The sequence below is a fragment of the Myotis myotis genome, unplaced genomic scaffold, assembly GCF_014108235.1.
Source record: "Myotis myotis isolate mMyoMyo1 unplaced genomic scaffold, mMyoMyo1.p scaffold_m19_p_17, whole genome shotgun sequence".
Lineage (NCBI taxonomy): Eukaryota > Metazoa > Chordata > Mammalia > Chiroptera > Vespertilionidae > Myotis > Myotis myotis.
The window spans coordinates 22,812,139-22,826,182 of record NW_023416321.1 but is presented as its reverse complement, the minus strand read 5'-3'; the positions used below and the strand labels follow the sequence as shown (position 1 = coordinate 22,826,182).

Here is a 14,044-nt window from a genome sequence, read left to right as displayed (position 1 = left end):
ACTTTTTATCATTCTACATCCTGTTTGGAACCAAGGCTTCAATCTGAGAATGCAAATTCTCTAGAATTGTGTAAGACTGAACAAGCAGCAATCAGGAAAAATAGAGGAAACAATAGTGGTGTTTTCTTTTCAACTAAGGTTTAGAACTCTGGCCCAAGCGATGAGCTTGAACTTGAGAATATTTCCTTTGTCCTTTCTGATGTTATGAGGAGGAAGGTCTGTGCCTCCTATCTCTGTGCTGGACGCCCTCTTTAATGATGATGTATGGGGTCCCTTCCCCTCAGCACTGCTGGGGGCTCAAACATGTGCCACCGCCATCCAGAGCATCAACACGGGAATTATAAACTGTGTCAATCCGAGTTAATGCAAAGCTGTAATCCTCTTTATGAGCATAAAGATCAAATCACTGCCATGAGTTATGTTCATTCTGTAATCTGATAAGGAAGAGAGGGAACCTCTAATAAAAGAGTGATGGGAGCCTTTAATGATGCTGTGGAAGGCAGCAACAGAGAAAATATTGCTCTCGTTCACACCGATAAGATCAATGTTGCATATTCGCCTGGACTTGTTTCACCTGTCAGAACAACCTGTGTCTTTCTAGGAGATAAAAAGCTTCAGAGAAAACATCTGTATCTTAACTGTTCTTGCTTGCAAGTTTTTAACCAACGAAAAGTACTCTGTGGAGGGTATTTCTGGGGTTATTAGCTGTTGTGTTTTCAAATGCTGGGCAAACTGCCCCATGATTCAGTGCCTATTTCTATTACATAAAGGGATAAAGTTAGCAACAGGGGAATCACAAATGGTTTAAGTAACCTCTGGGTTACCAAGTAGGGGGAAAAGAACCTATTCAGTAGTGGTAGAATGTCCCCAACAATTAGGGTACAGACCCACACACAAAAGTGGCAAACCAAAGATAAATCGCCTATACAATCCCTCACGAACAGTGATAGTGACAAAGCACTTTACAAGGCTGGATCACATTTGTGCATTTCTTTTCTATAAAACTCCAGATGTAGAATGATAATGTATTTGGTGCTTAGTAGTTGTCATTAAAGCATCCTCTCTGGGTTCCTTTTTTAAATGACAGTACCTTTATGAAAGGAGTTGAAAAAGTGTTTTTTTATTTTGGGGGGAGAATTTAAGGGGCATGGAAATACTTACTATTCCTACTGACAATTTCTTTAAGGAATGAAGTACCTACAAAATGTTAATATTGCTATCGTTTCTGTAATAAGAAAAAAAGCTTCTTAGAGCTCTAAGGGTCCATACCAGAATCAGGACCCTCTTGAAGTAGCAGCTACGCAAGGCAAACACTTATTTTCCTTGGCATATATCAAGCTGACTGTTCCACGCTGACAGCAAAACTCACCATGCCAACAGAGCAAGCAGTTTGCACGGTTCCCTTTCCCCGAGGCTGTGGCCACTTTTGACCTATTTCTGAGGTCTTACTCAAAATGTGCTTCTCCTACTTGCCACACTAACATTTTACTATCTGATTTCTATCAACACAACAAATTAGGAAGAATTACAAGTCTGCCTCAGAGAGGCTTTCAAAAACAGGTGATTTTTTCCCACAACCTCCAAATTCTTCATTTCGTTAGAACTATAAGAAGAGATCATCTGAATTTTACTTCATACTCCCTCTGGTTTGATAGCACCAGGGTGTTCACGCCATGTAAAGTAAGCTGCTTCTGAAATGTCCTTGATAAGCTTCGGGCCCCTCAATAGTCACAGAAGTGAACAGCACTCGTGTACATCCTGCAAGTGACATTCTGACCTGTTCTTGGTGGTAACAATGTGCTTAGGGGAATTCTCTACCAACGAGATGGCAAGCCTCTTCTCCTCCTTAGCCCACTGATAACTGTCTCTACAACATCCCGTGATATTTTGGCATCTTAGTAAAATGAGTCTGAAGGACAAACAGTAGCTGCTGTGGGAGCTGAGCTGTCCCTTGCCAAGGGTACCCAAGAGTTTAGCAAAGCCAGTGACCATTTTTAGGCTCACGGTAATATCTTTCCTCATATGCAAACACGTAGTACATGGCAAAGTGGGATTTCTTTTTTCTCTCAATACTGAGAATGCTTATCAGACCTGCAAGAGAAGCCAGCTGCCTACCTCCTAATGGAATAAAAATCTACTGGCCCAGGAATTATATGAGATTAACTAACAAAGGAGACCTGAAGGCACATAAAGGCACTTAAAGCAGTATCCATAGTTTATCTAGAAAGAAAAGCCCCAAAGGGAAATTTGGTAACACAGGGAGGGGTGCAAAATATACTCACTTAATGCTGTTTTAAAAAATGAATAAGGAAAAACAAAAACAGCCATACATAGGCATTCACTTGCAAAGCACAAGAGAAAATAAGAGGTCACAAAATTCTGAGTATAAACATATTCAGAACTACCCACAAGCTGTTTACACTCAAAGCATTGAACAAAGCAAACAAAAAATTAATAATCACAGTGCTCACCTAAACTTGCAATTCTACTACTTTACAGGCAAGGGGGAGGAGGGGAACCTGATAGGATTTAGTAGTAAACTAAATATATGCAGATAAAAGGGTTAAATGTACTTTGAGGTATAAAGCTGGCAAAACCCACATGTGCCACATTATAAACAATCAGTTCATTTGGTAAAGATTTATGTTTAAAAATGTCAACCACAGCATTATTTACAACAATTATAATTAAAAATAATTTACATGCCCAATAATTAGTGAATGGCTAAATAAATAATATTTAAAAGTGTATATAGTCATTACAAATTTTTGAATGGTTTTAATGGTATAATGTTCACAGCATACAAAGTATTTAAAGAAAAAATTCATAGTAATGGAATATAATTTTAATTATGTAAGAAAGAAAAACAAGAACATACAAAAAGCAAATTAACTCAAAAGACTAAAAGAAAATATTCCGAAATGTTAAAAGTGGTTATCTCCTGTGCACGTATACACACACTTCCTAGTTCTGAATGTTCAAAGAGCCTAGTGACAATGAGCACCGCTGGCACCCAGATTTTGGTTTCTAAATACCACAATCAACTGAAAAGAATCAGGGCTCCTTGGAGAAAGACTGATTCCAGAGCTAGGACAGGGAAAGTATAAGATAAGCCTAGAATAACTTTTTTGTGCCAGATGGTAAGGAAGTGCTCAAAGAATAACTAGGAACATCTCAAAAGGGCACAAGCCAGCTTAAAGGGGCTTCCATTAATATGGGACAATTTAAAATCAAAATAAACAATGATACTAATAGATTATAATTCACTACATAAAACAGGAAAGTATGAGTCCATACTGATATAAATGAATGGTAGAGAAATAAACAATCTTACAAAAGTATCCTATCTAATAAAAGAGAAACATGGTAATTAACCGCAACTTCACTACCCTTCCCATTGGCTAATCAGGGCGATATGCAAATTAACTGCCAACTAAGATGGCGGTTAACCAACAACAAAGATGGCGGCTAATTTACATACGCCCAATGATGGGAGGCGAAAGGGGAAGGACTGAAGAATGGTGATCGGCAACCCAGGCGGCAGGCAAGAGCTGGGGGGTGGGCAAAGGCCGCCTTTCCCCACGCCCCAGCTGGTGATTGCCATCCGGGGGCAACCCCCACCCCAGGGGCCGGGGTTGCGGGCTGGCCTGCGCCCAGCAATCGCCATGGCGATCGGAGGGTGGGAGGGCCAGGGCGCAGGTCAGGCAGCAACCCTGGTCCCCCCCGGGGGCCGGTTGCCGGCTGGCCTGCGCCCAGCGATCGCCATGGCGATCGGAGGGTGGGAGGGCCAGGGCGCAGGTCAGGCAGCAACCCTGGTCCCCCCCGGGGGCCGGTTGCCGGCTGGCCTGCGCCCAGCGATCGCCATGGCGATCGGAGGGTGGGAGGGCCAGGGCGCAGGTCAGGCAGCAACCCTGGTCCCCCCCGGGGGCCGGTTGCCGGCTGGCCTGCGCCCAGCGATCACCATGGCGATCAGAGGGCGGGAGGGCCCGGGAGTAGGCCAGGTGGCAACCCCAGACCCCCCAGAAGCCGCCTGCCCACCGCCCATGACCCTATTGGGTCCAGGCCGCAGACAGGCGCCCGTGTACAGCCACAGAAGCCGCCTGCCCGCTGCCCATGACCCCATCCGATCCCGGGTTGCAGGCCCGCGCCCATGTGTAGCCGCAGAAGCCGCCTGCCCACGCCCGTGTGCAGTCGCAGAAGCCGCCTGCAGCCACAGAAGCCGCCTGCCCATGCCCGTGTGCGGCAGCAGAAGCCGACAGCCCGCGCCCATGTGCGGCCGCAGAAGCCGCCTGCCCACAGCGTGTGCAGCCGTAGAAACCTCTGGCCGGCGCCTGTGTGCAGTCGCAGAAGCCGCCTGCCTGCAGCATCCCACTATGATCCACTGAGTTATGAGGCCAGAGAGCAAGGAGAACTTCCGCCCCTGAGTCAAAGTGGGGTGCGGAGGACACGGCCTCCCCTCCTAAAGTCGCCAAAGGACAGGACCTAACCTAAGCCACATCCTCTGAGACAGCCCGGCAGGCACCACTGACCCTCTCTGCAGGCCGGGCACCCCTCCCCCTTCCCCTGTCCCTGCACAGCTCCCATAGCTCCCCTCTGGCTGAGTCAGGCACAACAGGTTTGCAGCCACAGGGGCGATTTAACAGCTAATGAAAAATGCGAGAACGAACAAATGAAGCAGCTACTGCAGTGGGGAAAAGACGTTCATCAGATTCGTTGTCTCTGAGAAACTGAGGCAGCCAGCACAGGCCCCTGCACAGGATGAGGCTTCTGCTTCTAAAGAAACGTCCTGGGGTTAGAGGTGAGGGGGTGCTGCCTTTCCCATCTCGGAGCTCTAGGAGGAGTCTGTGCTCCCCCTCCTGGTATTCTTAACACCCAGAGACCCCTCCCCAGTCCAGGCAGGAATGCTCCACGCTGACCGCCTCCAGAAAGCAGAGAACAAAGAGGCACTTCTTGACTTCAAGCCTCTAAACCAGTGGTTCTCAATCTTGGCTGCACATTAGAATCACCTGGGAATCTTTTTAAAATCCTGATTCCTGGGCCTCATCCTCCAGAAATTCTGTTTCTTTGTTATGGGGTGGGGCCACAACATTAGTAACAAAGAAACAGAATTTCCGGAGGATGAGGCCCAGAAATCAGGATTTTAAAAAGATTCCCAGGTGATTCTAATGTGCAGCCAAGGTTGAGAACCACTGCTCTAAACAGACCTGACCACTGTGGGCAAAGACCTACAGCTGAGAGGGGGCAGGTTCTGGGTGTTGAGGTCCAGAGCATGGAAGACCTCCTGGGGGAGCAGTGGATCTGGAAGCCTGTGTGCTGGGTCAGAGACACGCCTGCCTCCCACCCTCCCCTGCCCTGCACATAGACGTGCCTGGACTGGGGTGAGGAGGAGAAGGAGAACTAGAGGGAAGGAACACTGAGTGTTTGTTGGCGGCCATGTAAAAAGGACTGTGACCCTCCCCTCCCACTGAGTCATTCCCTAAGGCAGCAGGAGACGGAGGGTCTGAGAGCAGCCACACAGCTTTGTGGCTGTGACCAAGGCACCAAGATGGTGTCCATGCAACGGGGCTGAGGAAGTGTCAGAGGACCTCACCCCAGAAAACCCAATAGCTCTTTGTGTGAGAGAGAGAAGGTGGCAGGAAGGGAGGGAGAGAGCAAATTGGACTCAAGAAGCCTCAAGGCCCAGATGAGGAGAATATACAAGGGATCAGCATGGACTTGAGCTCTGAGGTGAGGGTCAAGGGCAGCTGGGTGGGGGCCAGCCCAGACAGAAGACTGAGGTCCAGATGTTCTTGACCCTGCTTGGTTCTTCGGCACCTCTGCCTGAGATATAAACTGTCTGACATGGAAGTACAACTCCAGAGAAGGGGGTGGGGAACCTAAGTTAAATAATATTTTGTTTTTGTTTTTTCACTTGGCAGAATGGGGGCTGAAGTTGAAGTTAGGTTTGGTTACTAAACAATAAAGAAAGCAACATTTCTCACATACCCGACTGTGTGGTCTGAGTTTGCTGCTGCCTATAAACCAAGAAAAAGTTGTAAAATGAAGTACTAATCTCTAGGGTTTAGGTCAGACCGAGGAGTAGTGCCACTCAGCCAGAAGCTGGCTCATGGCTGGCCAGTGCGGAGGTGGTGGCAGGAGCCTCTTCCACCTCCGTGGCAGCACTAAGAATGTCTAACTAACAGTTTAGGCCTGATCCCTTGGGGGCCTAAGCCTTTAGTCGGACATCCCCCAAGGGCTCTCTGGCTGCCAGAAGGATGTCTGACTGCAAGCTTAAGCCTGATCCCTGGGGAGTGGGCCTAAGTCAACAGGTGGACATCCCCCAAGGGGTCCTGGGCTGCAAATGGGCTCAGGCCAGGCTGAGGGACGCACCCCCCCCCCCGAGTGCACAAATTTTGTGCACCAGGCCTCTAGTTACATTATAATAGACTAGAGGCCTAGTTCATGAAATTCGTGCATTGGGAGGGGGTCCCCTCAGCTCAGCCTGTGCCCTCTTGCAGTCTGGGACCCCTCGGGGGATGTCTGCCTGCTGGCTTAGGGAGATCGGGCCTAAGCCATCAAGCGGACATCCCTCTCAAAATCCAGGATCTCTCGCTCCTTAATGCCTGCCTGCTCGCTCCTTACCACTCAGCTCACTGCTCTTTAGTGCTGCTGTGAGCCTGGCTTCTAGCTGAGCAACCAGGGGGAAGCTCCTGCATTGAATGTCTGCCCCCTGATGATCAGTGCGCATCATAGCGACGGGTCATTTTGATAGTTCCGCCATAATGGTTGGTCGCTTAGGCGTTTATTATATAGACTAGAGGCCTGGTGCATGAAATTTGTGCACCGGGGAGGGAAGGGGTGGTCCCTCAACTGGCCTGCGCCCTCTCGCAGTCCAGGAGCCCGCAGGCCTAAGCTGTCAGTCGGACATCCTTAGTGCTGCTGCAGAGGCAGGAGAGGCTCCCAACACCACCACCATTGTGCTTGCCAGCCAGGAGCCTGGCTTCTGGCTTCTGGCTGAGCTGCACTCCCCATGTGGGAGCTCACTGACCACCAGGGGGGCAGCTCCTGTGTTTAGTGCCTGCCCCCCTGGTGGTCAGTGCATGTCATAGCAACTGGTTGTTCCACTATTTGGTCAATTTGCATATTAGCCTTTTATTATATAGGACTGCCAGCTAATAAATATAGAAGGAATTATTTTTAAAATGGTTATCTCTGAACTCTAATATTATAAGTATACATTTCTATTTTTTTCAGCTTTATAAAGTGAGCATGTACTTCTTTGATAAAAATACTTAAAAAAACACACACAACAATCCTCAACAGCAGCTTGAACACACACACAACATAATGCACATCTCTACTGCCATTTTTTTTTAAAAATACATTTTATTGATTTTTTACAGAGAGGAAGGGAGAGGGATAGAGAGTCAGAAACATCGATGAGAGAGAAACATCAATCAGCTGCCTCCTGCACACTGCATACTGGGGATGTGCCCGCAACCCAGGTACATGACCCTGATACATGCCCCTGACGGGAATCGAACCTGGGACCCTTGAGTCCACAGGCCGATGCTCTATCCGCTGAGCCAAACCGGTTAGGGCTCTACTGCCATTTTTAAAAGGACAGGATATGCACAAAACCCCTGAACATAAATCAAGTGCATGTGCTGTCCTGACCTGTCTGTCCTAGACAAGAGCTCAGGTGCACCGGGCAGGTGGCTAAAGTTAAAAACAAAACAAAACAGCAAAATCAAACAAAAATCCACCAGAGGCAACATTGAGATGTATGGAAATTTTGTTTTGGTTTTACAGTAATTATGCGAGTGAAGAGATGTGACAAGTACCCTTGCTATGATGCCAATGACAAATGGTTAACTGATAAGAAGAAATGGAGAGGGTGACGGGCTGTAGAACAGGTCAATATAAGGCTGTCATGAAGCCATTTGAGACACATAATTAATCTATTACTCACCTGGCGTCATCATTCATTGTGGTATGGTCAATAGGTGCCATGAAACTCAGTAGCTTGCTAAGGACATGAAACCTAAATAAAGCAGGAAACAGGCAGCAACATTAGTAACTATTAAACTAGAAAAGGAAGCACATTCTATGAGCTAACAAACTCGGAACATTTGGCTCCAGAGCTGAGTAGGGGACAAAGATAGGCATGTAACACTCACAGCTACAGAACCCTTTTTCCTCCCCAGGAGAAAAGTCTGGTAACAGCACCTTGTAAATGACAGCAGTTCACACGGATCCATTTATATCTCAGCCCCCAAACGGAGATACACTGTGCCCTTAGCAATGTACTAAATGTTACTCCCTTAAACATTACTCCAGATAGTTATACAAATTATTCGATGTTTGTTCACATATTTCTGTGGGGTAGCAGTGTGAAACTGCTGATGAAGTGAAAGCCATACATATTTAAAATTAAAAACTGAGTCAAAATGCCCTCCCAAAGGTTATGTCAATATGTAAGAGTAGCCCTAGCTGGTTTGGCTCAGTGGATAGAGCGTCAGCCTGCAGACTGAACGATCCCAGGTTCGATTCCAGCCAAGGGCACATGCTTGGGTTGCGGGCTTGATCCCCAGTAGGGGACATGCAGGAGGCAGCCAATCAATGATTCTCGCTCATCATTGATGTTTCTATCTCTCTTTCCCTCTCCCTTCCTCTCTGAAATCAATAAAGATATGTTAAAACATATATATGTAAGAGTATAACTTTAGGGTGTTCAAAAAAAATGTATACACACACTCTGAATAATTACAAAAGCAGTGTTTATTAAAATACATTTCATTTTCAAAATTGGGCTATCAGCTGTTAAAGAGTGTACATATTTTCTGGGGGATACCTGTATTTACCTAACCTTTTTATATAAGTATAAAACATAAATACTGTTAATAGATATATTTTAATACCTTAGGTTTCACCAAACTTTGGTGTCCATCTAAAAATGAATACTATTCTTGGCTGTGTCCAAAGACAATAATCCACTTTCTGGACAAAGACTATGAACTATACTCCCTAGTTGTATTGTCTAGTCCAGTAGCCACTGGCCACCTATGGCTACTGAGCACTTAAAGTGTGGTTTATCTGAACTGAGATGTGCTGTAAATCTAAGATACACTGTTTCTTTTTAGTTTTTCAATGTGGCTGCTAGAACATTTAAAATTACATATGTAACACATAATGTGTGTGTGTGTGTGTGTGTGTGTGTGTGTGTGTGTGTGTGTGTGTGTTTTTCTTTTAATTTTTAATCTTCACCTGAGGATATTTTTCCATTGATTTCTAGAGAGAGTGGGAGAGAGAGGGAAAGACAGAGGAATATCGATGTGAGAGAAACACATCGATTGGTTGCCTCCTGCACACCTTCCTCCCTCCCCACTAGCATGGTGCAGGCCAGTGAGGAATTTGCAACCGAGGTACGTGCCCTTGATTGGAATCGAACCAGAGCCCTTTGGTCCATAGGCTGACCTCTATTCACTGAGCCAAACTGGCTAGGGCTATAATACATATTTTTATTGGATGGCACTGCTCTGTGGAATACCTTTACACTGTAATAAAATATATTCAATAACTATTAACTGCATGATGAAAGACAAGCTTTAAGAAGTAATCAGATTAAAGACATTTAGTAATGTGTACTTAAAGCAATGCATTTCATCTACTCTCAGTACTGCTGAGGATGAATGCATGTTTTAGTATTAAAACGCCTTTTACCAATCATACTAAGAAAAGATAAATGTAATTCTGTGCAGAAGAATAGAGACAAACACAGTAGACATCTCATTATTAAAGACCTGAAAATCTAATTCATTTACATTACAGATTCTGATTAAATCACAGTCAAATCCACTTATATATGCTGCTGTGTAAAATACTGATAATCAATAGTTATGTTATAATTATTTCTAAAAATCAAAATATATACATTTTTTAATCCTCATCCAAGGAGATGCTTAGAGAGAGGAAGGGGGGGGGGAGGGAGGAGAGAGACACATTAATGTGAGAGAAACACCGTGAGCCTTCCATATGCTCCTCAACCAGGAATCAAACCCTCAACCCAGGTATGTGCCCTGACTGGGAATCAAATATGCAACCTTTTGGTGCACAGGACAATGCTCAACCAACTGAGCCACTGCGGCCAGACCAAAATATTCTTCTTTTTTGTAAATTATTTTCCAGTATCCAACCAGCAAGGTGCCATGCTCAGTCTGACCAGGCTGATGCCACTGACCTGCTATATTTCAACTAATATTTCCACAGAGTAATGTTCATTGTTGTTATAACATTTCTGGAAGTCTTATCTTTGCAACCCTATCACAAACAAAGCGCAAAACTTGCTCAATGGTAGAACCTAGTATCAATGATGATAGCTAGTTGAGGTCTAATTTAAGGAAGTATTCATAATATTCTCATCTAGCTTGGGCCACTTGGTTTAATCTTTCAGGGCAGAATGCTAATGTAGCCCAGCTGTCATTCTGGCGCCTGCTGTGGCCACTTGGTCCTGCCAAAGAAACAATTCAACATCCAGAGGTTATATGCATGGGCTCTGGAATCAGACCAATTAGCTCAAATCCCTGTTTGCTACAAACTAGCTCTGTAATGCTGGGTAAGTTGTTTTCTTTGACCACTTTACATGAATTAGCTAATTTAACCTGCACAACAACCTATGAGATGTGACTTTTCATTCCTCATAGATGAGGAAATTGCAGCTCAGAGATATAAAGTTACATGCCCCAGGTCGCAAGGCCAGTCAGTGGAAGAGTCAGATTTCAAACCTAGACAGTTTAGCATCACAGCCTGTGCTTTTTCTATCTCTGCAGGGCCCAACTGTGAGAGTTTCATAAATGTTAGTTATCACTAATACTATTAGTAAAGATCATTCTCTGATTCTGCCCACATCCCTCACGTTTATGGTCGAGAGCCAGGTGAACACAGATGACAAAACTGAAAAACCAAAACACAGGACCACATTCATTACTTTTCTTTTTGCAATAATTTTAGACTTATAGAAAAGCTGCAAACATATAGTAGAGATTCATGTTTAACTTCACCCAACTTCCTCTAATGTTAATAATTTACCTAAACATAGTGTAATTGTCAAAATCAGGAAATTAACACTGGTATAATACTATCAACTAAATTACATATCTTACTCAAATTTCACCCATGTTTACTCCAATGTCCTTTCTCTTTTCTAGGATCCAATCTAGGGACCCCACATTGCACCTGGATTTCTCAAGGTTGTGTTAAATTCAGCATCTTAAAAAACTGAATCTACTCCCTCCCTCAAAGACAAAAAATCGATTTCTTCTTCCAGCTTCCCTCTGAAAACTCTTGAGAGTCAACTCTAACCTTCTCACTTTCCTCATCTCCTTTCATCTTTCTAAAATGCAACTGAAATGTGATAACATCCCTCTGCCCAAAGTCCTAAATGATGCACTATAGTCTACAGAATCAAGTCCAAGTTTCTTCAACTGGCTATGATCAAGCACTCACTACGCATTTCTTATTCACTTTAGGTCTCTCCCAAAACAAAGTAATTGCAGTTCCCCACATGGCCATGCATACTCTCAAGACACATTTTTGCAAACGTTATTCTTTTTGGCTTTTCACTGGCTAACTGTTCCTAGACAGCTCAGTGTGAAGTGTGGATGCTGAACCTTACAGGAAGTCTCTCTGAGCAGTCTGCGTTCCCCCAGAGTGAGTCAGGTAACCCCTGTACCAGGATGATCTCTACCATAGCACTTCCCACACAGCATCACTTACTGGCTAATTGTCTGCCATGTCTCCGGACTACATGCCCCTCGAGGGCAGAATGGGTCTTATCCAGCTCCTAATATGGCTCCTAGAACTTCAGAAGAAACCTTCCTTATCTTTTAAAAAATCACTTCTTATCTTTTTATGTTTAGTCCTGTTTGAGCAGAATGTCTATCTCCTGCTTGCCTGTTGTCAGAATAAGATGTCAAATGCCTCTGGATTTATGGAGATTTATAATCTCAATCACTATCAAAATGCTACAAACACAGAAATATATTAGTAACACATACCTCTGATGAACAGTTTAATGAGGTTTAATAAATATAAGAAAAGCAGTTGCTATTAAAACAAAACCCTTTTTTTTCTAAAATTTTTAACCTAATAAATAACAACTCTGATAAATTCATTTTTTAAAATATATTTCTTTTTTTAAATTGATTTCAGAGATGAAGGGAGAGGGAGAGACAGAAATATCAATGATGAGAGGGAATCATTGATTGGCTGCCTCCTGCACGGCCCCCACTTGGGACCGAGCCCGCAACCCGGGCATATGCCCTTGGCTGGAATCAAACCCAGAACCCTTCAGTCCTCAGGCCAACACTCTATCCATTGAGCCAAACCAGCTAGGGCGATAAATTCATTTTGATTTGGAAAACAACAGACCCATAGCTCTCCTGAGGTGTTTGCCATGCTCACTTCTCCAACACTCATCCAGGTTTCTTAATCTGTGTTATGTTTAGACTTCCTACCATTTCTCATTACCTGATGAGCATGTTCATTTTACTGTCATAATCATCCAAAAACATTTTCTGGCTGACTAATGTCTATAAGGCACTATAGCAGATAATAAGGTTGGAATTGTCTTAAAGGATAAAGCAGCATAATTCTTGCTCTCAAGAGGCACACAACTATAGCTACTTGTCCCAATAGTTTAAAATTTATAACAGTAAAATATGTAGAAAAGGCATTATTTTCCTCTCTCAATTCTTTTGAAGAGCATATATTTGCAACAGTAATGCCAATAGATACACACAAGAGAAACAACAACAAAAAACTAACACTTTCGAATGCTTACTATGTACCAGACATTTATACATTATTTTAATCCTCAAACCAAATCTTGTTGTTTTTTGTTTTAGTTTAAATAGGTTTCCTTTATTTGCAACCTAAAAACTTTTAACTAATATGGACATGGCCTTTATATTTAAGCTCATGGTGCAATGGGGAAAACAGATCCGCCCACAAACTAGGCATTTAATACACTATAAGATATTATGAGACAACAGAGAGGAGAATAACCTGATGGAGTTGGGGAAGGCTTACAACCAAAGTAATGTCAAACCAAATCTTTAAAGTAGAGATTATTATCTCCACTTAATAAGTGAGAAAGTGAGGCACAGAGAAGAAAGAACAAGCAAAATTATATAGCCAGACAGAGCCAGGATTTGAACCCAAGTCTTCTAATTTGAAATCTTGGGCTTGTCTCTCTAGAGAACATGTATTGTCTCATATAGCTATAATTTTTAAAGCACAATACTGGAGGAAAATCTGATCTCAAAATTAAAGAATAAGCTTGGCCAATTATACAGTACTATTAGTAACTTTCTTTTTCAAGTCCGTACATGGGTGGCGTGTATAGAAGAGACATGTACAAAAGGTGCATGCATGTGAACCAGCAAGTACATGAACACTAGGGCAGGAGACAGACCCGGTCTTGGAGTAATAATAGCAATAATAATAATGGTAATAATGGCAACAAATATTTATACTATGTACCTGACACTGTTCTAAGAGTAGCAAATAAACTTACTCTCTTAATCCTCATAGCAATCCTACAATCCAGTACTAGTATCACCCCCATTTTACAGATGAAGGCACCAGCACAGAGAGTTTAAGGTTTTGCCCAAAGTAACTACTAGTCAATGTCAAAGCTGGAATTTAAATTCTGGCAGTTTGGCTCTCGAGTACATGCTCTTAACCACTACTCTAAAAACGAACCTGGGGAACTATGAAGATTTGGAAATTTCAACACGTGAAAAAAGGTAATTTCTGCAAATCTATCGAAAAATAAGCATTTCCTGAGAAGTTCTGTTAAACACTCAAACAGGTTCATTAAAGTAGTTGTGAAATCTGCTTCCCTGAAGGTATTTAAAAATAAGAGAGATCCATATTTGTCCAAAGGGAATTTAATGACAGGCAGGCTCTAATAAGGATGTGGGATTAGCCACCTGCCTAAAACTATCCTAACACAATGAGTTTAAGAATTTTTTTCAATGTGCACCTGAATTACAAGTAGTTT

The 14,044-nt window shown here is 43.5% G+C and overlaps 1 protein-coding gene across 2 annotated transcripts in view; it reads right to left on the bottom strand.

The window, feature by feature from the left end:
* AATF (apoptosis antagonizing transcription factor) overlaps nucleotides 1–14,044 on the bottom strand; it is an 88,684-nt gene that overhangs the window by 14,199 nt on the left and 60,441 nt on the right. For both annotated transcript variants that reach the window (XR_004972814.1, XM_036340340.1), the window contains one exon: nucleotides 7,952–8,023. Coding sequence is in view for 1 of the 2 variants with exons in the window: in XM_036340340.1 (XP_036196233.1) it covers nucleotides 7,952–8,023 (72 nt within the window). In the remaining variant the exon portion in view is untranslated. The remainder of the gene's footprint in view (nucleotides 1–7,951; nucleotides 8,024–14,044) is intronic.